At 46.4% G+C, this 21,814-nt stretch overlaps 2 protein-coding genes and 1 long non-coding RNA gene across 4 annotated transcripts in view; 1 reads left to right on the plus strand and 2 right to left on the minus strand.

Annotated features, from left to right (window-relative positions):
* Positions 1 to 8,375, minus strand: part of TNFSF14 (TNF superfamily member 14) — a 134,959-nt gene extending 126,584 nt beyond the window's left edge. For both annotated transcript variants that reach the window (XR_014152076.1, XM_081845625.1), the window contains exons 1-2: positions 8,113 to 8,375; positions 5,786 to 5,822 (exon numbers count right to left, since the gene is read on the minus strand). Coding sequence is in view for 1 of the 2 variants with exons in the window: in XM_081845625.1 (XP_081701751.1) it covers positions 5,786 to 5,822; positions 8,113 to 8,325 (250 nt within the window). In the remaining variant the exon portion in view is untranslated. The remainder of the gene's footprint in view (positions 1 to 5,785; positions 5,823 to 8,112) is intronic.
* Positions 8,376 to 17,658: 9,283 nt separating this feature from the next.
* Positions 17,659 to 21,814, plus strand: part of LOC309332529 — a 74,634-nt gene continuing 70,478 nt past the window's right edge. Inside the window, exon 1 of the long non-coding RNA XR_014152119.1 lies at positions 17,659 to 17,955. This is a non-coding gene — a long non-coding RNA (uncharacterized lncRNA). The remainder of the gene's footprint in view (positions 17,956 to 21,814) is intronic.
* C3 (complement C3) overlaps positions 17,866 to 21,814 on the minus strand; it is a 63,380-nt gene continuing 59,431 nt past the window's right edge. The window contains exons 39-40 of the mRNA XM_081845744.1: positions 20,393 to 20,528; positions 17,866 to 18,164 (exon numbers count right to left, since the gene is read on the minus strand). Coding sequence (XP_081701870.1) covers positions 18,023 to 18,164; positions 20,393 to 20,528 — 278 coding nt within the window. The 3' untranslated portion in view covers positions 17,866 to 18,022. The remainder of the gene's footprint in view (positions 18,165 to 20,392; positions 20,529 to 21,814) is intronic.

The raw sequence follows: 21,814 nt of genomic DNA on the forward strand, positions 1-21,814 counted from the left end.
GCACTCAAGCCAGGCAGTAAATCATAGAATCATAGAATCATAGAATCATAGAATCATAGAATCATAGAATCATAGAATCATAGAATCATAGAATCATAGAGTTGGAAGAGACCACAAGGGCCATCGAGTCCAACCCCCTGCCAAGCAGGAAACACCATCAGAGCACTCCTGACATATGGTTGTCAAGCCTCTGCTTAAAGACCTCCAAAGAAGGAGACTCCACCACACTCCTTGGCAGCAAATTCCACTGTCGAACAGCTCTTACTGTCAGGAAGTTCTTCCTAATGTTTAGGTGGAATCTTTTTTCTTGTAGTTTGGATCCATTGCTCTGTGTCCGCTTCTCTGGAGCATCAGAAAACAACCTTTCTCCCTCCTCTATGTGACATCCTTTTATATATTTGAACATGGCTATCATATCACCCCTTAACCTCCTCTTCTCCAGGCTAAACATGCCCAGCTCCCTTAGCCGTTCTTCATAAGGCATCGTTTCCAGGCCTTTGACCATTTTGGTTGCCCTCCTCTGGACACGTTCCAGTTTGTCAGTGTCCTTCTTGAACTGTGGTGCCCAGAGCTGGACACAGTACTCCAGATGAGGTCTGACCAGAGCAGAATACAGTGGCACTATTACTTCCCTTGATCTAGATGCTATACTCCTATTGATGCAGCCCAGAATTGCATTGGCTTTTTTAGCTGCCGCGTCACATTGTGAAAGAGAGAGGCCTGCTGAAAGTGTGGCTTCCATCAGCGCTGACTAAAAGTTTCACATTCAGGAGGGAAAGGCTATACAGTACAGTGGTACCTCGGGTTACATACGCTTCAGGTTACAGACTCCGCTAACCCAGAAATATTACCTCAGGTTAAGAACGGTGCACCGTTCTGCACCGTTTCCAGACAGCGGGTCTCAAGGTAAAGCGGGAAAAATGTCTACTAGGAGTGCCCCAGGTGGACTTTCTGGGATTCATGGTGGACGCAGAAGGGGTCCACCCGACTGGGGACAAGGTACGGGCCATTTGTGATGCCCCAGCGCCCAGGAACAAGACTGAACTTCAGGCCTTCTTGGGACTATTGAACTTTTACCATTCCTTCCTTCCCCACAAGGCGGCGGTAGCGGAGCCCCTACACAGACTCCTGGACAAGCGGGCCCCTTGGGTGTGGGGCCATCGCCAGGAGGCCGCATTCCAGGCAGTCAAGGACTTGCTTGTCTCAAACTCGGTCTTGGCACACTTCGACGAGAGGCTGCCGGTGGTGCTAGCATGTGACGCCTCACCCTATGGCATTGGCGCTGTCCTGGGACACCAACTCCCAGATGGAAGAGAGGTACCGGTGGCATACTTTTCCCAGACACTCAACGCAACCGAGCGGAACTACTCACAAATCGACAAGGAGGGCCTGGCAATCGTGAAGGGAGTAAAAAAATTCCATGATTTCTTGTATGGGCGGCCCTTCACTGTGGTGACTGACCACAAACCGTTGCTTGGCTTGTTTGCCCCCGAAAAGCAGACCCCCCAAGTGCTGTCTCCTCGTGTCCTCAGGTGGTCAATTTTCCTTGCCAGCTACCAGTATGCACTGATTCACCGCCCTGGGAAGGCGATGGGCCATGCGGACGCCCTCAGCAGGCTACCACTACCAGAAACAGGCCCCGACCCGGCACCTGCACAAGAGGTTATGAGCCTGGAGCTGCTTCCCGACCGCCCCATTCAGGCACAAGAAGTTGCACACCATTCCAAGAAAGATAGGGTCATCTCCCGGGTCCTGGACTGGGTGTGGAGGGGATGGCCCAGCAGCAGCCCCGGGCCAGAATTCGCCAGCTACACAACCCGCAAACATGAACTGTCGGCCCACAAGGGGTGCCTGTTATGGGGAAGCAGGGTCGTTGTTCCCCAGCCCCTCCGCAAAAGGGTCCTCACAGCCCTACACGAGACACACCCAGGGGTAGTAAGAATGAAGGCCCTTGCCAGGAGTTATGTGTGGTGGCCGGGGATCGACGGAGAGATAGAGGCCTGGGTCAAACACTGCCAGGCCTGCCAAGAATCCTGCCCAGATCCCCCAAGGGCCCCAGTCCAGTCCTGGGAGTCTGCCCGAGCACCATGGTCACGCCTGCATGTGGACTTCGCTGGCCCCTTTCAGGGGAAAACATTCTTCATAGTGGTGGACTCCTACACCAAATGGCTGGAAGTCGCACTGGTACCATCCACTTCTACATCCGCAGCCATCCGGGTACTACGCAGGCTGTTTGCAACGCACGGACTCCCTGACACTCTCGTCTCAGACAACGGGACTGCATTTACGTCAGGAGAATTCCAAACCTTCACAGCGCAGAACGCCATCCGCCACATCCGTTCGGCGCCATTCCACCCTGCCACCAATGGCCAAGCAGAACGCATGGTGCGGACCACCAAGGACACCCTTCGCCGCATGACGCAAGGGGATTGGGAGTACCGCCTTGCCACATTCCTTCTAGCACAGCACAGCACCCCCAGCTCAACGACTGGCCGGAGCCCCGCTGAACTACTAATGGGTCGGCGCCTTGCAATCAGATTGGACCGCCTTCACCCCGATAGAGCTCAGGATGAGGTAGGGGTGGGGGAAGGCAGGAACCCCCGGACCTTCGAGGCCCAGGACCCAGTGTACGCAAAGAATTTTGGGGCAGGCCCTGCATGGGTACCCGCCACAGTCACCAGGGTCACTGGCCCCGTGTCGTACGAGGTGCTAACGGATGGGGGGCAATGCTGGCGCCGCCACTGTGACCAGATACGGCGACGATTCCCGGGAGAAAACCAGGAGGAGGAGGACAGGTCAGAGGAGTCCCAGGGGAACAGTGGGGCAGTGAGGCCCATAGAGCAGCAGGGGCCAGCAGGAGAGGCAGAACCAGTAAATACAGAGAGGTCCCGGGAGGCCGAAAGGACACCGGAACCAGAACCACGACTGAGCGAGCCGGTTGCGCCAGACCAAACAGCCCCATCACAGCCAGCATCCTTGGAACACGAGCCAGAACCAGAACCCCGGACCAGGGAACACCCCAGGCCGCAACGCACACGTAGGCCGCCAGCGTACCTTGAGGACTATGAATGCGACCTCCCGGGCAGGACTGGAACTTAGAGGGGAGGGGTGTTATGTACTGAGTCGAATAGGATCCAAACTGCAGCAGTCTGATTGGTCCTAGAACAATAGGATCCAAAAGGCAGCAGTCTGATTGGTCCTAGAACAATAGGATTCAGAATGCAGCAGTCTGATTGGTCCTAGAACAATGCAGCAGTATGATTGGTTGGCAGGAACCACCCAATCATGCTCCAGATTGAAGTGAATCCACAACCTGATTGGTTTACAGTACAATTCCGGAATTAGCCAATCATGTGCAGCCCATTGTGTAAATAATGTATATAAGGCAGATACTTTGAGGGGACTTCCATTCATTCCTCCTCACCACTATGAGCTGAATAAAGAGCATGAAATCACTTTGCGACTCCGAGTATATTTCAGTAACCAATAAAGTTGTGGCCTGTTTTAGCCCATAATTCTAAATACTGGTGTCTCTGTGTTATTAATGAATGGAGAACTGTAGGGCACGGGGCCTTAGCACGCAAGAGATTTGCAAAGCCAAACATCCATCTCAGGTGCAAAACAGTCAAGGGGAAAGACCCCCACAAATGCCCAGGAGCTTTATCGAAGGGCCCACGACCTATCACTAAGGAAGCTACCTCACACTTTTAATTTATTCAGGTTATTTATGGTTTTATTTAGGTTTGTGTACATTTTATTTATTTTAACATATGTTAGGGTCCAGATTTTTAAAGGGGAAGGTTGTGATTTGCCAGGGAAATTCAATGTTTGACATTTGTTTAAAGGTAAAGGGACCCCTGACCATTAGGTCCAGTCGTGACCGACTCTGGGGTTGCGGCACTCATCTGCTTTATTGGCCGAGGGAGCTGGCGTACAGCTTCCAGGTCATGTGGCCAGCATGACTAAGCCGCTTCTGGCAAACCAGAGCAGTGCACGGAAACGCCGTTTACCTTCCCGTCGGAGCGGTACCTATTTATCTACTTGCACTTTGACGCGCTTTCGAACTGCTAGGTTGGCAGGAGCAGGGACCGAGCAACAGGAGCTCACCCCGTCGCAGGGATTCGAACCCCTGACCTTCTGATTGTCAAGCCCTAGGCTCTGTGGTTTAGACCACAGCGCCACCCGCATCCTTGACATTTGTTTAGGTTGTATGTAATTTCATTTGGACTTGTGGCCCTCTAATGTGAGCTGGAACACTGTCAAAGTCTTACTTTATGATAGTCTGATGACCAGGTTCAAATAAACAAATCTGAATCTTACATTTCTTCATGTGAGAGAAACCTCTGCATGACCACACAACAGTTTTAAAATCCAATGCTATTTATAGCTGGAATTAAATGTGTATTGTGGTTTAAGTTAGTCGAAAGCAGGGAATGAGGTACCTGTGGACACTTCCAAGTTCCAATGTTTCCTTCATCTTTGATTTACAGACCTTGATACACACACCAACACTACATTTATCTGTGGCTATAATTAAGCTATTGTAATTAATTCCACAAATGGGTTATGCAACATTCCCTTATAGTATGGAAGGGGTAAAATCAGGGCCGGATTTAGGTTGGATGAGGCCCTAAGCTACTGAAGGTAACGGGGCCCTTTATATGTCCAGCTGTCCTTTGTCAACAACAAATTGCCGCTGTTTCTTGTGTTGAATATATGCTATATGGTCTTTTATGAACCAAATAGGTACCTAAAGCCATTTGCACATAACAAAATATGTAACTTGTTTAGCTTATATGGAAATCGGGCACTGGGTGAAATAGCATATAATCAAAGAAAGTACAGTAGTGACTGAGGGGAGAGGGAATGTTAGTAGGTACCCACAGGTTGTTGTTGTTTTGCTACCCTAGTGAACTGCTGGTGAACAAGGTCAGTTGAATCTTATTTAGTTTCTTTTTGTTGCAAAATCACACTAAAAGAGAAAGGAAGGAAGGAAATAATGGAAAGAAACTGGTAATCTGAATCTGAATCGCGCACACTGCAAATCTGAATCTGAACAAAATCAGATAAGGGACAATTCAGCATTCTTTCCTCTGCCTCACTAAGCAGAGATACAATAAAATGGGTTACACTCGCAAATTAGCATTGGAAATTAATTTTGTTGCATGGAAATTACTTGTGAGCAGGGATGAGGGAGGAGCATATTTGGTCCACTTTTCACAGCACACCATCCTGACTCAATAATGTTGCCTGTGGAATGCAACTCCCAGTTGAATTAAATACTTCCTCAGATTTTGCAATGTGGTTTCAGTTTGGAAAAGCACAAACAAGATACATGTTTTATATTTAAGTTGCATATTTTATGAACGAGTGCTTCGCAAAGCATTTGGAAGTACACATTTTGAGAGGTGTATATCTTAATTTTGAGAACTGCATGTTTTATGTTTGAGAAGTAGTGCTTTGTGTAAAAAGTGTATCGAAAAAGTGTACAATATAATTGCACACTTATTGTGCATTTTTAAAAAATCAGTTCAAAATGAGATAGAATAGACATATGTTTGAGTGCCAGTTTGACTGAAATGGGACAGAATTAGTTGCTGATCTCATATCTACTTGTGAGAAGACACTATTGTATCATTATGACCACAGGGAAGGGATTTGCTGGATAATATGCCGCTAGGTTAAAATACAGTGTTAAACTTTTAAGTCCACTTCTAGCTAACTGCAGAAAAGCAATGCCTCAGGAGCAGCAAAAGGCTCTAGATAAAGGGCAAGACAAACTTACCTTGTACAAATTTCTCAAAAGTTGCATCTGCAGATCCCTTTAAAAAAGGAAAAAATAAAATCCAGAAGTCAATTTCCAGTCAAGCTGTCTGAAAAAGCACCCCACTCACGTCTGAACAACTATAGTGCTGACAGAGGTCCCATCTCTGAAATATTTCTTACGGAATTATTTGTTTTTCATCAGTATACGGGAAACCAATGCTAGATAGACATAGTAAGCGGATGAATCACAGTTTGGACCTCACATCTTCCTACCTTCTCCCACTGCTTCTCTAACATACACCCGGAATCTATTAAAAAATAATAATTCGGGAATGGCTGTTCTTCAGTTTCTGTGAAAAGTCTGTAATATCAACAATATATGAATGTAGGGCCACTTCAGATATTGCAGACATCCTTCCTGGAAAACATATTTGGCATGAAAAAGAGCAGAAACCACAGATGGATCATCTTGAAGAAATTACGCTGCCTGAGGCTAACGACAAGATGGCTGTCATATCTCTTTGGACAGTTATGGCTTCCCTCAAATAATTCTGGGAGCTGTGATGTGTGAAGTGTGTTAAGAGTTGCTAGGAAACCCCTATTCTCTCCTGCGGCTAGAAATCCCAGAGTTCCCTGTGAAGAGGGATTGATGGTTAAAATCACAGTGGGAATTGTAGCTCTGTGATGGGAATGTGGGTCTCCTAAGAACTCTCCACACCCCTAACAAACTACAGCTCCCTGAATTCTTGGGGGTAGCCATGACTGCTCAAAGTGGTGTCATAGTGCTTTAAATGTATGGTGTGAATGTGGCCTAGCTTAGGGGGTCATACAAAGCTCTGCTCATTCCCTGTGTCTCAGTATCTACCGCCTGAGGCAGCAACCTCATTCTGCCTCATGGCAGGGACGGCCCCAGCTGCACCTATGGGAAGTTTGCTTCATATGCATCCAGTCTATATGCACTTAGAAGCTAGGAGCAAGTTGCAGCTTTCTAGGGTGGAAATAATGCTTTCTAGGATGGAAATAATGAATTAACAACGTTGTTAGTATATTTATTTTAGTGGATACAGTCCAGTCTCACTCACCCAAGGGGAAGAGAGAATTCTGGCAGTGCTCAGAGTTTTGCACCTGAGGTCTCCATGTGGGGAGCACTCTTAAAGCTCAATTTACAACATCCCTCCTTATTGCCACAGGTATTAGTTGCTTCCCTGTTTCCAGAGAATTTAGTATACCAAAATAAGCACAATAAAATCTGTGCCATTCTCTCTTGGCACAGAGCATCCAAGCACATCAGATGAAGTGTGAGAGAATTATTAGTTTCCACACTCCATGTACATCCCCACGCCTTCTAAGTTAGGAGATCCCTTTGTCTTTATGCATAAGGTATCATTAAAGGAAGGAAGGTTCATATGCTATTTAGTCTGGTAAGTTGGAAGAAAGTGAAATTCATTTTTAAGAGCAGCTGCATGTTCTTAAATGAAACCACAATCAACTTTCAACTCTAAATCCTTCAGATGAACTGGTCTGAGGTTCAGCTGGTTATTTATACTGTATCTATAGCTACCTGACATTCTGTGCAATGCAAAGCATTTCAGATCTTAAAAGCTAACTTTTGCATTGTCTCATAGAAACTGTTCCTGAAAAACCTAATTGCACCCATAGTACCTGAGCATGCATCCTTCCTCTCTCTCTCTCTCTCTCTCTCTCTCTCACACGCACACACACACAACCTGAACTGAACTCTAAGTACATAATCCACACAAACAAAAGAGCATAGGAATAGCAATACTGGATCACACCAAAGGATAATCTAGCCCCGCATCCTGATTCCTAACCATAACCCTAACACTAATCCTACATAAAACCTGGGCTGACTCTACATACACAATACCCTCACTAGAGATCTTTACATTACTCTGCTCTGTGTCAATATTTGCCATGTGTTTATTCATAAGCCTGTTCCATCTCATTTCTGGATTAATTGGCATATCTTTTAAAGATGGAATCTGAGATCCGTATCACAAAACTCAGAGAAGAGAAAAATCCAAAGCATAATTTACATTCTGATTCATATATTTCTCCAGGAGGTGGTGAATTAGGTCAGTGCTTAAAATGTCACCCAGACAAAATTCTCTACCATCTCAACCAATGAGAAACAAACAAACAAACAAACAAACAAACAAACAAACAAACAAACAAACAAAGTGCATCTAACCATCCAATGCACAAGTCCTGGCATCCTTGCAGCTTCTATTCATTCTTACTATTCAACATCCACACCCAGAGCCACCCTCCACGTTCTTCTTCCCACTCCCCATCGCCCCTTGCGCTCTGTGCACTTGATATGACCTGTGATGTGGCTTTGTCCAGTTCCTTGCGGAAGCAGAGAAGGAAATAAGCTTCTATGGCTAGACCAGCCAACACCAGCAGCACCAGGATTCCCATCAGCAGCTGGCCATACGGCCGTTTCTTCTGGGTCTTCCGCACGGGTGGCACAAAGGGGACATCCCTCTGTGGCACGTCCACGACAAAAACAGATGGGCAGCCCACTCTGTCCTCCATAACTCTTGTCTCTCAATAGATTGGCAGCAGGATGATTGTGGCACGAGGGGGATGTGTTGCCGAGCAGATAGGCTTGTTCCTTCTCTGTGGCCCGAGTTATGTACATGAGAGAGTGCAACGCCCACATCCCTGGAGAGGAAACCACAATCTTACCCAACTGGCCTCTACACACTAGGTTTCTACGCTTGCTTCGGTGGGCTGGGACTTCCTCGAGGGAAGCCACTCCCCTCCTGGTCCTTTCCTGAGTGGGTGTACACAACTTTCTGTTTGATCACCCACACATATTGCCATGGAGGGGGAAGGGGAAGGGGAAGGGTGTAGGGAGGCTGGCCCCAATTCTTCCCCCAGTCAGGAGCGTTACCTGTTCATACTGCCAGCCGTCAGTGGGAACTGAGTTCATGACCATGGACAGAGAAGCATTTTTGACTTGCAGGTAAGTGGAAGGTGGGGTCCCTATCAGACATTTTAGGGAACAAAAATCGCTCATTTTTCAAATACAGTGGTACCTCAGGTTAAGTACTTAATTCATTCTGGAGGTCCATTCTTAACCTGAAACTGTTCTTAACCTGAAGCACCACTTTAGCTAATGGGGCCTCCTGCTGCCACCGCGCTGCCAGAGCACGATTTCCGTTCTCATCCTGAAGCAAAGTTCTTAACCCGAGGTACTATTTCTGGGTTAGCGGAGTCTGCAACCTGAAGCGTCTGTAACCTGAAGCGTATGTAACCCGAGGTACCACTGTACTCCTTTTGCCCCGGAAACACTTTTGGGGTATCTGCTAACTGTGATTTTGGTTTCTGCAGAAATTATAAATATCTAGAGACTTCCTGGAAGTGGCCCTTTCTGCCTACAGTGACATTTATGTTTCTGCATCCAACTTCCCTGTCTCTCCTTATGGTCTCTCGTGGAAGAGGAAGATCAGGTTAGCTTTCAAAAATAATAATCTGGTTTTGGCTTCAGATTGAAAGACTCACTCCGTACGGGTGTGGGAGATTCCCTCTGTCCTTTTTGTGTGCTTCAGTGGGAGGTATGGGATATCCCCTTGTCCTTTTCCAGACTTCTGCATTTTTAAAAACCAAAAAAACCAAAAACCAAACCGAAAGACTGGTTCAGAAGAGCAGAATTGTGCTTGAGGGAGAATGCATTTTTGCTTGCTTGTTTGTTTAAAGGAAAAGAATAAGAAATCTGGCCAGAATAACTCTGAGAGGGATAGGAAAGGGTGGATGAAGAAGAAGGGCCCAAATCTTGCAGGATAAGGATACTCATACGACCCTGAAAGTGGCAAGGTTCCTGGTCGCTGTCCTTACCCAAAAGCGACGCCAAGGAGCACTACAAGCTAACTAAGGCGTAGTATGCCATTCTATTCTATAGTATTTTATTGTTATAGTGGTGCTTTAGTGGCTGTTTTCCCCACGTGCACAAGTTGTTATTTATGTGTCGTTTTTACCTGTATGGGCCTATGGCCGTAAATAAAATTACTTACTTAAGGGCGTCAAGACATTTTGAAAGCATAATTTGGGTTCTTTTTTAAACAAAAAAAACCATGGCACGTACATTCCCTGCATCCTCTCTCATTGGCTTTCTTATTCTCTACCATGAGAGGAACTTCCCTCACTCTCAAGAGAGCCACTCCACCCTTCAGAAATTCTAGAACAGCAAACCATTGTTTAAGTCTTGTTATAGTGCACAGTGCTGACCTTTAAAGCCCTAAACGGCCTCGGTCCTGTATACCTGGAAGGAGCATCTCCACCCCCATTGTTCAGCCCGGACACTGAGATCCAGCACCGAGGGCCTTCTGGCGGTTCCGTCATTGCGAGAAGTGAGGTTACAGGGAACCAGGCAGAGGGCCTTCTCGGTAGTGGCACCCGCCCTGTGGAACGCTCACCCATCAGAAGTCAAGGAAATAAGCAGCTATCTTATTTTTAAAAGACATCTGAAGGCAGCCCTGTTTAGGGAAGTTTTTAATATTTAATGCTGTATTGTTTTTAACGCTCGATTGGGAGCCACCCAGAGCCTGGGGAAACTCAGCCAGATGGGCAGGGTATAAATAAAATTATTATTATTATTATTATTATTATTATTATTATTATTATTATTACAGTGGTACCTCAGGTTACATATGCTTCAGGTTACATACACTTCAGGTTACAGACTCCGCTAACCCAGAAATAGTACCTCAGGTTAAGAACTTTGCTTCAGGATGAGAACAGAAATTGTGCAGTGGTGGCACGGTGGCGGCAGCAGGAGGCCCCATTAGCTAAGGTGGTGCTTCAGGTTAAGAACAGTTTCAGGTTAAGAACAGATCTCCGGAACGAATTAAGTACTTAACCCAAGGTACCACTGTATTAATCTTCCTGCATAAAATAAATATGTGGGAAGTCCTGATCAATATTAATGTGATTGGTATTCCTTTCATGGTTACGATTAGACACATGAGGGGAACCGACTGCATTCATGTGTGTCTAGAATCCTCTTCAGATATTGAAATCACTTGAATGGAGCCAGCAAGGGTAAACAGGCTAGGTCTGCTCCCCTCAATCTTCATTTTGTTACCCGCAGCTGGTGGTGTGAGAGAAACAGAGCATCTCTTGTATCTGTGGAGGCCACCCATGTTCTAAAACCTAGAAACCAGGAAAGAGGGGTATGAGGGTTTTTTGGGGTTTTCCCCCCCCCTCACATGGTCACCCTCTGCAATTTGAGGGTGGCAGAAATAAAGGTTGGTGGCAGAAAGCCCTGAAACAAACAAAAAAAGGGGGGGGGGCTCCCAGACATGGAGCTTTAAATTGCAGACCAGACTGTGCCTGGAAAGAGCAGAGGAAAGCTACCTTATTTTTCGCCCTATAAGACACACTTTTCCCCTCCTAAAAAGCAAGGGGAAATGTGTGTGCGTCTTATGGAGCGAATGCAGGCGGGAGGCTCTGGTCAGCGCTCCCTTTTAAGAGCCGCAAGGAGTGTGTGTGCGGCTCTTGGGGGCTTTTCCCTGAGGAGGGAGAAGGGCTGCCCTTTTTTCGGGGGAAAGCCCCCAAGAGCTGCACACATGCTCCGCGCACTCTTTAAAGGGAGCACGGCTCTTGGGGGAGCCTTAGCTATGCGCAGCCCCTCCCGGGCAGGGGGATGAAGGCATAGCTGTCCTGGGATTCAGAATATTTTTTTTCTTGTTTTCCTCCTCCAAAAACTATGGTCTGGTGCGTCTTATAGAGCAAAAAATACGGTGTTGATAAGCTCAAAGAGGGGCCATACCATGGAGAAAGTGACTAGAGAGAAGTTGTTCTCCCTGACTCATGAAGCAAGAACCCAATGAAGTTTAAGGTTGGAAGAAAGTACTTCTTCAGACAGGAGCACATGATTTAACTATGGAATTTGCTTCCACCAGGTGTAGCCCATGGCATGGCTTTAAAGGGGGTTAGATATATTCATGGAGGATCAATGTCAGGAGTCCAGGCTCCCAGCTGGATAACACAGTAAAGCATGGGTAATTAAAAAAGGAGGATTTGTTGCAAAAACAAACAGAGAGCTCCGGACGGCTCTAACAAAGCCTCTGGCATCATTACTCAAGATGACCCTTCTGAAGATTCCTTCCTGTGTCTACAGAGTATATTGAACGTTTGCATCTTACATCTCTTGTTTTGCGTCCTGTCTAACAGCCCTCCCATTCACCAACTATGTGGACTTATTGGATCAGCTCCTACCTCTTCCTGTTCTGAGAGGCTGTCTCTGAGTCTGTTCACTTATGTTTGTGCTTCCGGCCAGCTTTGGCTGTGTTCTAGCTTGCTCCCAGTTACTGCCTTATCAGCTTGCGCATCAAGGTCAGGAAGAGCCAAAGGCTGCAGCTGCTGGCTCTTCCCTGTCTGACTAACATCTAAGCCTCTCTGTTCCTGGCTGCTTTCTGCCGTTGGCTGCAAACTTTCACTTGGAGCTGGCTCATTCCTGACAATCAATGGCCCACTAGCCACAATGGCTGTGTATTACTTCCAGTCTCAGAGGTGGAGTAGAAGGCATTTGGTGTGATCCAGGGAGCTCTTCTTAGGTTGATAGAGAGAGAGAGAGAGAATCAGAACATAATCAAGCTCCAAAGACTGAAGGGACTCCACATGTGACATTAACAATCAATGAGCAGATGGTACCTTGTGGCAGAAGCAGACCCTCCAAGTGTCCCTGTTTTCCAGGGGCAGTCCCAGTTACAAAGTAGGCAAGTTTGCAGTTAAAAATGCATGAAATGGACAGCTACTGAAGCCCATAAGCTTCAAAATTCATTCTGCAATAGAGTGATGGGTCAGCACAGCAAGTAAATTTGGACCTGTGGGTTACCATCCCAAAAACGTTTGGCAACCATTGATATGTATTGCAGTGGTACCTCGGGTTAAGGACTTAATTCGTTCTGGAGGTCCGTTCTTAACCCGAAACTGTTCTTAACCTGAAGCACCACTTTAGCTAATGGGGCCTCCTGCTACTGCTGCGCCGCCGGAGCACGATTTCTGTTCTCATCCTGAAGCAAAGTTCTTAACACGAAGTAATATTTCTGCATTAGCGGAGTCTGTAACCTGAAGAGTATGTAACCTGAGGCACCACTGTATATTACAGCCCCCAAAGGACTGATAGGACATAGACATTCACTGGGTTTTTTTTAAAAAAATACAATCTTTATTAAACATATTTCACAAAATTATACAGCAATATACTATAGACTATACAGTCATACTTTGTTTTGCAATCAGGATCCATTCTGGAGCCCTGGCTGCTAGCCAAAAAGGACACAGGGCAAAGCGTCGCATCTGTGCATGCGCACAGAGCGGTTTGTGCTTCTGTGCATGTGCAAGTGGCAGACCCAGAAGTAACCTGTTCCTGTATTTCCGGGTTTGATGCAGATGTTCGCCGGAATGGATGCTAGACGAGGCGGACGTTAGCGGAGGTATTACTGTATTACAATTTGTATCCCATCCCATACAGCAAAACAATTTAAAATAAAAGAAATTTAAAAAGACCTAAAATAGATTTCTGATTTTTCTAAAAAATACCCAAACCCATAAATTACATTTGTTATATTTTACACAGTATCATATTATTATATTATTTTCTTAAGTCTTTTGGAAAAAGAAAAGAAAAAGAAAAAAAGAGAAATTATATAGAAGCATTAGATTTACATATATTATCTATACATTGCAAGACTCTTTCAAGATCTGCCAGGAGCCTTTTGCTGTCACAGTAATTTTTCAGATATTCCTTGAATATAATCCATTCTTGATTTACTTTTTGTGTCGAATACCCTCATGGCCTCCCTGCCGTTTTTGCCATTTGCAGATATTCTAACAGTTTAACTTGCCATTCTGATTTTGTAGGTGTAATTTCATTGCTCCAATACGTTGCAATTAAAATTCTGGCTGTGGCAGTGGCGTAGCGTGGGGGTGCAGGGGGGGCCGGCCGCACCGGGCGCAACATCTGGGGGGGCGCTCGCCGCCTCCGGAGTCGCCGAAGAGCCTCGGGTGCAGGTTGTAGCAGAGCCCCATGTCTCGCGGAACCGACGAGCTGTGCACGCGTCCGGGCTGAAGGCGTCCGGCAGGCAGCGGCTCTCAGCGCTTGCCGCGGTCCCCGCGCGTCAGGGCCGCAGAGGGCGCGCCAGGTAGCCCCTCCTCACAGCCCCACCGCTGCCGCTGCTGCAGCTGCTGGGCCATGTTGCATTTTCCTCGTCTCTCTGCCCTCCTCCTCCGGGCAAGCGGCGTCGTTTGGGCGGCAGCGCCAGCGGCAACTCGCCTCAGATCACCTGACACGGATCCGCCGCTGCCGCCGTGGCTACCTTACCGTAAATACCCCAGCCCAGGCAGCAGCAAGAAGAAGCTGGCAGCGGCGGCAGGTTAGGGGTTAGGGGCGAAAATTACTTGCCTTGCCCCGGGTTAGGGGGCGCAAATTACTTGCCTTGCCCCGGGTGCTGACAACCCACGCTACGCTGCTGGGCTGTGGACATAGACATTCACTGTTAGGTGGTTGTGCGCAGAGCATGTTAAGTTCCGGAAGGTGGGGAGACCTATTGATTGCAGTTTCCTGGAAGGAAATTTTCCATTTTATAATTAGTATTTGCTCAAATATCTCCACTGATCAACTGTTGCTTTCAGCTGGTCTTGAGGTCTGGTGGGTGAGACTTGATTCATACTGGTAGCCACAATGTGGGGGCTTTTTGGAACGGAATTACACGTGAAGCCGAGGTGTGGGTGTGGGTGAGAGGGGCCCAACACCCTCATGGATCTTCCAGACAGCTTCCCACACCCCCGCACCCCGTTATTTAGAGAGGTGGAGTGAAAAAAGCTTATTCTTATGCGTTGATGTTTTTAAACATCTTAAAAGCCACTCCAGAAGGACGACATTTCCAAAAAAGAAGTAAAAACAAATAAACTTCAGATTTAAAGTGTTGTTGTTGTTTAGTTGTGTCCGACTCTTCGTGACCCATGGACCAGAGCACACCAGGCACTCCTGTCTTGCACTGCCTCCCACAGTTTGGTCAAACTCATGCTGGTAGCTTCAAGAACACTGTCCAACCATCTCGTCCTCTGTCATCCCCTTCTCCTTGTGCCCTAATCTTCCCCAACATCAGGGTCTTTTCCAGGGAGTCTTCTCTTCTCATGAGGTGGCCAAAGTCTTGGAGCCTCAGCTTCACGATCTGTCCTTCCAGTGAGCACTCAGGGCTGATTTCCTTAAGAATGGATAGGTTTGATCTTCTTGCAGTCCATGGGACTCTCAAGAGTCTCCTCCAGCACCATAATTCAAAAGCATCAATTCTTCAGTGATCAGCCTTCTTTATGGTCCAGCTCTCACTTCCATACATCACTACTGGGAAAACCATAGCTTTTACTATACGGACCTTTGTTGGCAAGGTCCCCTTCATGGATCACTGCCTTGCCATGGTGAAGGGGCTTGAATCACTCAGAGAAGCTATGAGCTATGCCGTGCAGGGCCCCCCAAGATGGATAGGTCATAGTGGAGAGTTTTGATCAAACGTGGTCCACCTGGAGCAGGAACCGGCAAGCTACTCCAGTATCCCTGCCAAGAAAACTCCATGGACAAAGACAACAGGCATTTAAAGTATACACTCTATTTATTACTCAACTGCTGCCAAGATGCAGGCAGAAGAACCAGTATAAGTTTGTCCCAACCTCAATCCCAACCTACTCCAAAAACCTACTCCCACTGTCTCTCCAAATCAGGCATAGGCAAACTCGGCCTTCCAGATGTTTTGAGATTACAATTCCCATCATCCCTGACCACTGGTCCTTCTAGCTAGGGATGATGGGAGTTGTAGTCCCAAAACATCTGGTGGGCTGAGTTTGCCTATGCCTGCTCCAAATCCTCTCCTTTTCAACTCCCCTTCCTGGAACCCTGGCCAATCATAAGCTGCTGTTCATTAACCATTTGCTGGCAGGGAAAAATAAAATAACACACTTGGTGAACCAACCTGCCCAGCTTCAACAGGTAGGGAGCACTGCCGAGACACAACCCACAGTGGCTCCTGCCTGCTCTGGAAACTTCTGCAGTGTATCCCACACAGGATCCCTTTCCTCCCTGCAGAAGAAATGAATATTGGTACTTATCGTGATTAATTTACTTCTCTGTAGGGAGGAAAGGTGGGTATCTGCCTGAATTTTGTGGTTTACTTAGCAGTTGGTACTACTTTTTAGTTCTGAATGCGTTTAATGTTTTGCTTGAACACGTATTGAATCTGGGAGGGGGTTACCCAACCCACTTGGATAACCCTCTCAAAAGTTATCAAGTGGAAAAGTGGGAAGGAGAGACCAACTCCAAGCCTCAGCTTTCAAGATCAGTGGCTGTCTCTCTTTCAGAAAGTCAGGGCTCTGGAGATGACTTGCCCTGGAGAGGTCCTGCAAACTGTGAGGACTAAGCCCGTAAGCTCCAAATCAAGCATTTCCACTTCAAGAAAACGTTGTTCGTTTGCCCCCAAGGGCTGCGGACCTCTTGGGGGTTCCTTTGGCAGATGCTGTAGTTTTTCCGACTGTAATCCAAAGATAGAGGGACGAGGTTTCGAAACATCCAGATGATGAGGAATAGGACTTGTCACTTCCAGGTTGCCTTGTTTGTTGATCATTCATTCTGATTCGTGGCGCAGGGAGATTACATGACATTGTGTCAAGCAAGTGCTCTCCCACTCTTCCAATGCAGTTCTCCATAACCCTTATTGCAAGAAGTCTGATATTTCGAGAAACAGCTTAGATGTGCAAGAACTCCATATCAGCTTTAACTGGGCAACCTGAATTTGCCAGCATGGGATTGAAACTCATATGAAAAAGAGGACTGAAGTCCCGTCTTCCCCGCAAAAGGAGGGCCTCTCTTCCTTCCCTCTCTCCAACAAATCAGGGACTAGTGCAACAGCCTGCAATGCTCTCCCTATACATAAGTGCCTCTCACCCCTGAGCCCGCAAATATACAAACAAGAATATCAGTGGTGCTTCCAGGCCATTCACTGGTCCTTTTTAGTAGTAATAAGCTGTAACCAAGCCTAAGGATACTGAAACCATGCCATATATTCTTTCCAAGCACAATTCAAAGTGTTGGTGCTGACCTCTAAAGCCCTAAACGGCCTTGGTCCAGTATACCTAAAGGAGGATCTCCACCCCCATTGTTCTGCCCGGACACTGAGGTCCAGCGCCGAGGGCCTTCTGGTGGTTCTCTCACTGCAAGAAGCCAAGTTACAGGGAACCAGGCAGAGGTAGTGGCGCCCGCCCTGTGGAACGCCCTCCCACCAGATGTCAAAGAGAAGAACAACTACCAGACTTTTAGAAGACATCTGAAAGCAGCCCTGTTTAGGGAAGCTTTTGATGTTTAACAGACCACTGTGTTTTAATACTTTGTTGGAAGCTGCCCAGGGTGGCTGGTGAGACCCAGCCAGATGGGCGGGGTATAAATAATAAATTATTATTATTATTATTATTATTATTACAGTGATAACTCAGGTTAAGTACTTAATTCATTCCGGAGGTCCGTACTTAACCTGAAACTGTTCTTAACCTGAAGCACCACTTTAGCTAATGGGGCCTCCCGCTGCCGCCGCGCTGCCGGAGCCCGATTTCTGTTCTCATCCTGAAGCAAAGTTCTTAACCTGAAGCACTATTTCTGGGTTAGCGGTGTCTGTAACCTGAAGCGTATGTAACCTGAAGCGTATGTAACCTGAGGTACTACTGTATCATCATTATTATTATTATTATTATTATTATTATTCCTTATGCCCTGTTTTGGACCATTTGATTGCCAGATACGCATCTGGAGTCAGTATCTTTATGTCACACTTATGGATGTATCCTGTATATTTGTATTGTTAAAATGTATCTCTCAGTTTGATTGTTTTCATTTTTGATTACCCATGGGTTTTAGCAAATAATGTTTGACTGATAGATGGACTGACTCCCCTGTGCTAAATTTTAGACTGCTCTTCCCCTGCCCTCTGTGAAGGGTCACTTGCACTGATGGCACTATAGAAACAAACACCGCAACAGCCTTAACAACCTGAGGTTTGTATGAAAATAATTAACTTGACCCAGCAGTAAGAAATCGGTTCTTTATTTTCAATATAAACAATTTGAAGAGGAACTTGGAGACCAAAAAGAATAGGAAGCAGAACTTCAGGAGGGAAGGTGTCTTCGAAGTCCTGATTCAAACCCATCTCATGGGAATCATTCGCTGCTGCCGATGCCTCTGCCATTAGACCTGGCAGCCCAAAATGATCAGTGAGTTGGAAAACTCAGTGAAGTCATTGCACAAGTCCTGGAATTCTTCATCCTGGCATTCGTCCTCATTTGGCCATCTCTCTATCCAGGTGTCCTTGCTAATGAGGTAGTTGACCCTGGAAAGGAAGGAAAGCTTTGAATCTTTGCTCCACAGGAAAACCGGCTGGCCTAAGTGCTGCAGGTGAGTCTAGAGACATCGTAGATCAGCAGGTAAAGGTAAAGGGACCCCTGACCATTAGGTCCAGTCGTGGCCGACTCTGGGGTTGCGGTGTTCATCTCGCTTTATTGGCCGAGGGAGCCGGCATATAGCTTCCAGGTCATGTGGCCAGCATGACTAAGCCATTTTTGGTGAACCAGAGCAGAGCATGGAAACGCCGTTTACCTTCCCACCAGAGTGGTACCTATTTATCTACTTGCACTTTGATGTGCTTTTGAACTGCTAGGTTGGCAGGAGCTCACCCCGTCATGGGGATTCGAACCGCCAACCTTCCTAGGCTTTGTGGTTTAACCCACAGTGCCACCCACTTCTCTAGATCAGCAGGTAGAGGTGGAGAAATAGGAAGGCACTGCCTGCCTATGAAGGGCTTACCTGGGTCATGCAGCTTCAGCTTCCGGGAAGATCTCACAAGAGCCCCACAAGATTACAAGGAGGCCTCCAGAGGCCTTGCACGACCTTCCCGAGACCCCAGTAAGGAAGGAGCTCTCGACGTGAACTCGCGGGGCTCTTACAAGATCTCACTGGAACCCAGAAGCTGCCGCAGCTGCTTCTCCTCACTGCCCCTTATATTCTGCTGTCTGAAGCAGCTGCCTCAGTCTGCCTCATGGATGGACCGGCCCTGTCAGCAGGCATGCTCAATGGCCTTAACACCTCTTGCGATCTTACAAAGGTACAACACAAAAGGAAAAAAGGTACAACACAAAAGGAAAAATGGAATCATAGCCAAGATGGGCCTTGTTAGTCATGGGGACCAAATTTCAGGCTTGTTCTAACTAAGGCAACTGTAGCTTCCAACCAATAAACATTTCCATTTCCATTAGAGGGCTGAAACCCAGGAGCATTCTCCAAGAAGATGCAGGTTGAGAGAGGAAATTTTAGAATACAAACAGCTTTACGCTTGAATTTTGTATATGCAGTGGTGCTACATTGGTGCGTCCCAAAGCAAACATGTGAAGTGGCAGGTGCATGTTCTTACAGTGTACAGTACAGTACAGTATATCCAGAGAAACCTGCAACAGTCGAGCAAGTCTACCTGGTATGTAATGTAATACAAACAGCTTTACGCTTGAATTTTGTATATGCAGTGGTGCTACATTGGTGCGTCCCAAAGCAAACATGTGAAGTGGCAGGTGCATGTTCTTACAGTGTACAGTACAGTACAGTATATCCAGAGAAACCTGCAACAGTCGAGCAAGTCTACCTGGTATGTAATGTTAAGGTAGGAACAACTATTTGCAATTCACACTTCATGCTTTTGCTGTGGGAGCAAAGGTGTAAATAATAATTTAGGAGATAGGGATAAGGTAAAAGGTAAAGGTAAAGGGCCCCTGGACGAATTTGAGTAAGGGGTGCAACTCTCATCTCTGCTTTCAGGCCGAGGGAGTTGGCGTTTGTCCACAGACAGCTTTCCGGGTTATGTGGCCAGCATGACTAAACCGCTTCTGGCGCAACAGAACACTGTGACAAAAACCAGAGCGCACGGAAACGCTGCTTACCTTCCTGCCGCAGTGGTACCTATTTATATACTTGCACTGGCATGCTTTTGAACTGTTAGGTTGGCAGGAACAGGGACAGAGCAACGGAAACCTCCCCCCTTCACAGGGATTCGAACTGCCGACTTTCTAATCAGCAAGCCTAAGAGGCTCAGTGGTTTAGACCACAGCGCCACCTGTGTCCTTACTAGGAGATAAGGATATGGGACCTGAGGCCCCTGGGAGAAGACACAGCTCCTGAGTTTCATATAAGCTCTGCAATGTGGGAGCACATGAGTGAAAGCTTTCTATATTTCCAGATATCTAGCGAAATGGTGTGGAAGCAACCATGATGAGGGTGTGAATACAAGTCTGGTATATATAAAGGGTTCTTAGCAGCAGCATGGTTAAGGTGACTTTAACAATCCCATCTATGTACCAAGAAAATGTCAGTTGTGATCACAAAGTGTTTTCTATGGAAGTGGCCTCCCAAAAAACCTTTTCTTCTTTTTTCTTGCTTGTTTCATTGGCTGAATGCTGTTTTTAAAAGCTGCAGCATAACTGTTACTGAATCTTCAGTTCTTAGGCACTCTGTGGACCTGATGGTAGAGAAGCAGGCTATGGATATAATGAATAAATGAAATTAAATACATACTCAGTTTTGGTTTGCCACATGTCAGTGCTGAGACCCCAGATCAGATACTCATTGTTCACCCCCAGATGCAGAGATTCCTGGCATCTCTTGTGGCTGATAAACTTGCGGGGCTTGAGTTGTGGATTTGCATCACTCCCTGGAGGAACCAGACAGAACATGGAGAAATATTTGAATCAGGTCCATGAGCAGAAATTGGATCCAATACACATTTAAAGATGAATGCATCAAATCTATATTATTATTATTATTATTATTATTATTATTATTATTATTATTAATACCCCGCCCATCTGGCTAGGTTTCTCCAGTCACTCTGGGCGGCTTCCAGCAGAATATAAAAACATAATAAAATGTCAAACGTTAAAAACTTCCCAATGAAGTTTAAAATTTCAGATGTCTTCTAAAAGTTGTGTAGTTCTTAATCTCCTTGACATCTGATGGGAGGGTGTTTCACAGAGACGGTGCTATCACTGAGAAGGCCCTCTGCCTGGTTCCCTGTGAGGGAACTGCCAGAAGACCCTCAGAGTTGAGAAACTCATATACCATCAGCTTAATATCTGAGACACCAACTGCAATGTTAGGGTCAGGATCTGGGGGTTAGGGGTTAAAGGTTAGGGTTCAAGGGTCAGGGTTCAGGTTAGATTTAGAGGTCAGGAACAAGCTTAGGGTTTATGAGGTGGACCTCAGTGTCTGGGCTTATTGATGCGGGTGGAGACACACCTACTCAGTAGGTCATTAGCATTGCTATTCTCATATGCAAAGGATCAAGGCTCAAGGAGTGGCTTGTCTAAGGGGCCTCCCATATGTCCTTCTAATTTTTGGTTCATGATTAGTCAGAAACAATATGCAAACCACTATCCTTCAGATTCTCACATATCTGGCTTTGGGGGCAAGATCCACTGGAATGAGCAACTGGATCTCAATCAACATGAAATCCCTGGCTCAGCCAAAGATACGCTGATGTAACTTGCTATTGTTGGCTCAAGTGGGGCTCGGTCAGCTGAGCTAAAGTTGACTGAGCTGACATAGGTGTAAGTCCAAAAAGGGGGCAATCTGGAGGTGTGCCAAAGGTGGATCTCAACTCTCTTCAGCTCAGCCACGTGACCTGGCAACCTGGTGCAGAATACTATTTTAAAGTTTAAAGTTTTCCCTGTGCTGGGCTTAGGCAGAACAACTTCAACAGCCTCCCTGCTGAACAGAATTTGGATCTGGTGTAACTTTACTCCAGCTTAATTTATAGTAGCTTGCTTTATACTAGTTTCTTATGCGTAGAATTTCTCCCTTAACCCTTTATTAAATTATCAGGGAAGAAAATAGATGATGGTCTTTAAGTTGCACAAGTGGTGTTACATTGGTCACAGTAAATGTTGCATGTAAAACACATTTCAGGTAATAGCTCACTACATTTTCTTAATGCTAAGA

The sequence above is a fragment of the Podarcis erhardii genome, assembly GCF_964252035.2.
Source record: "Podarcis erhardii genome assembly, chromosome: 17".
NCBI lineage: Eukaryota > Metazoa > Chordata > Lepidosauria > Squamata > Lacertidae > Podarcis > Podarcis erhardii.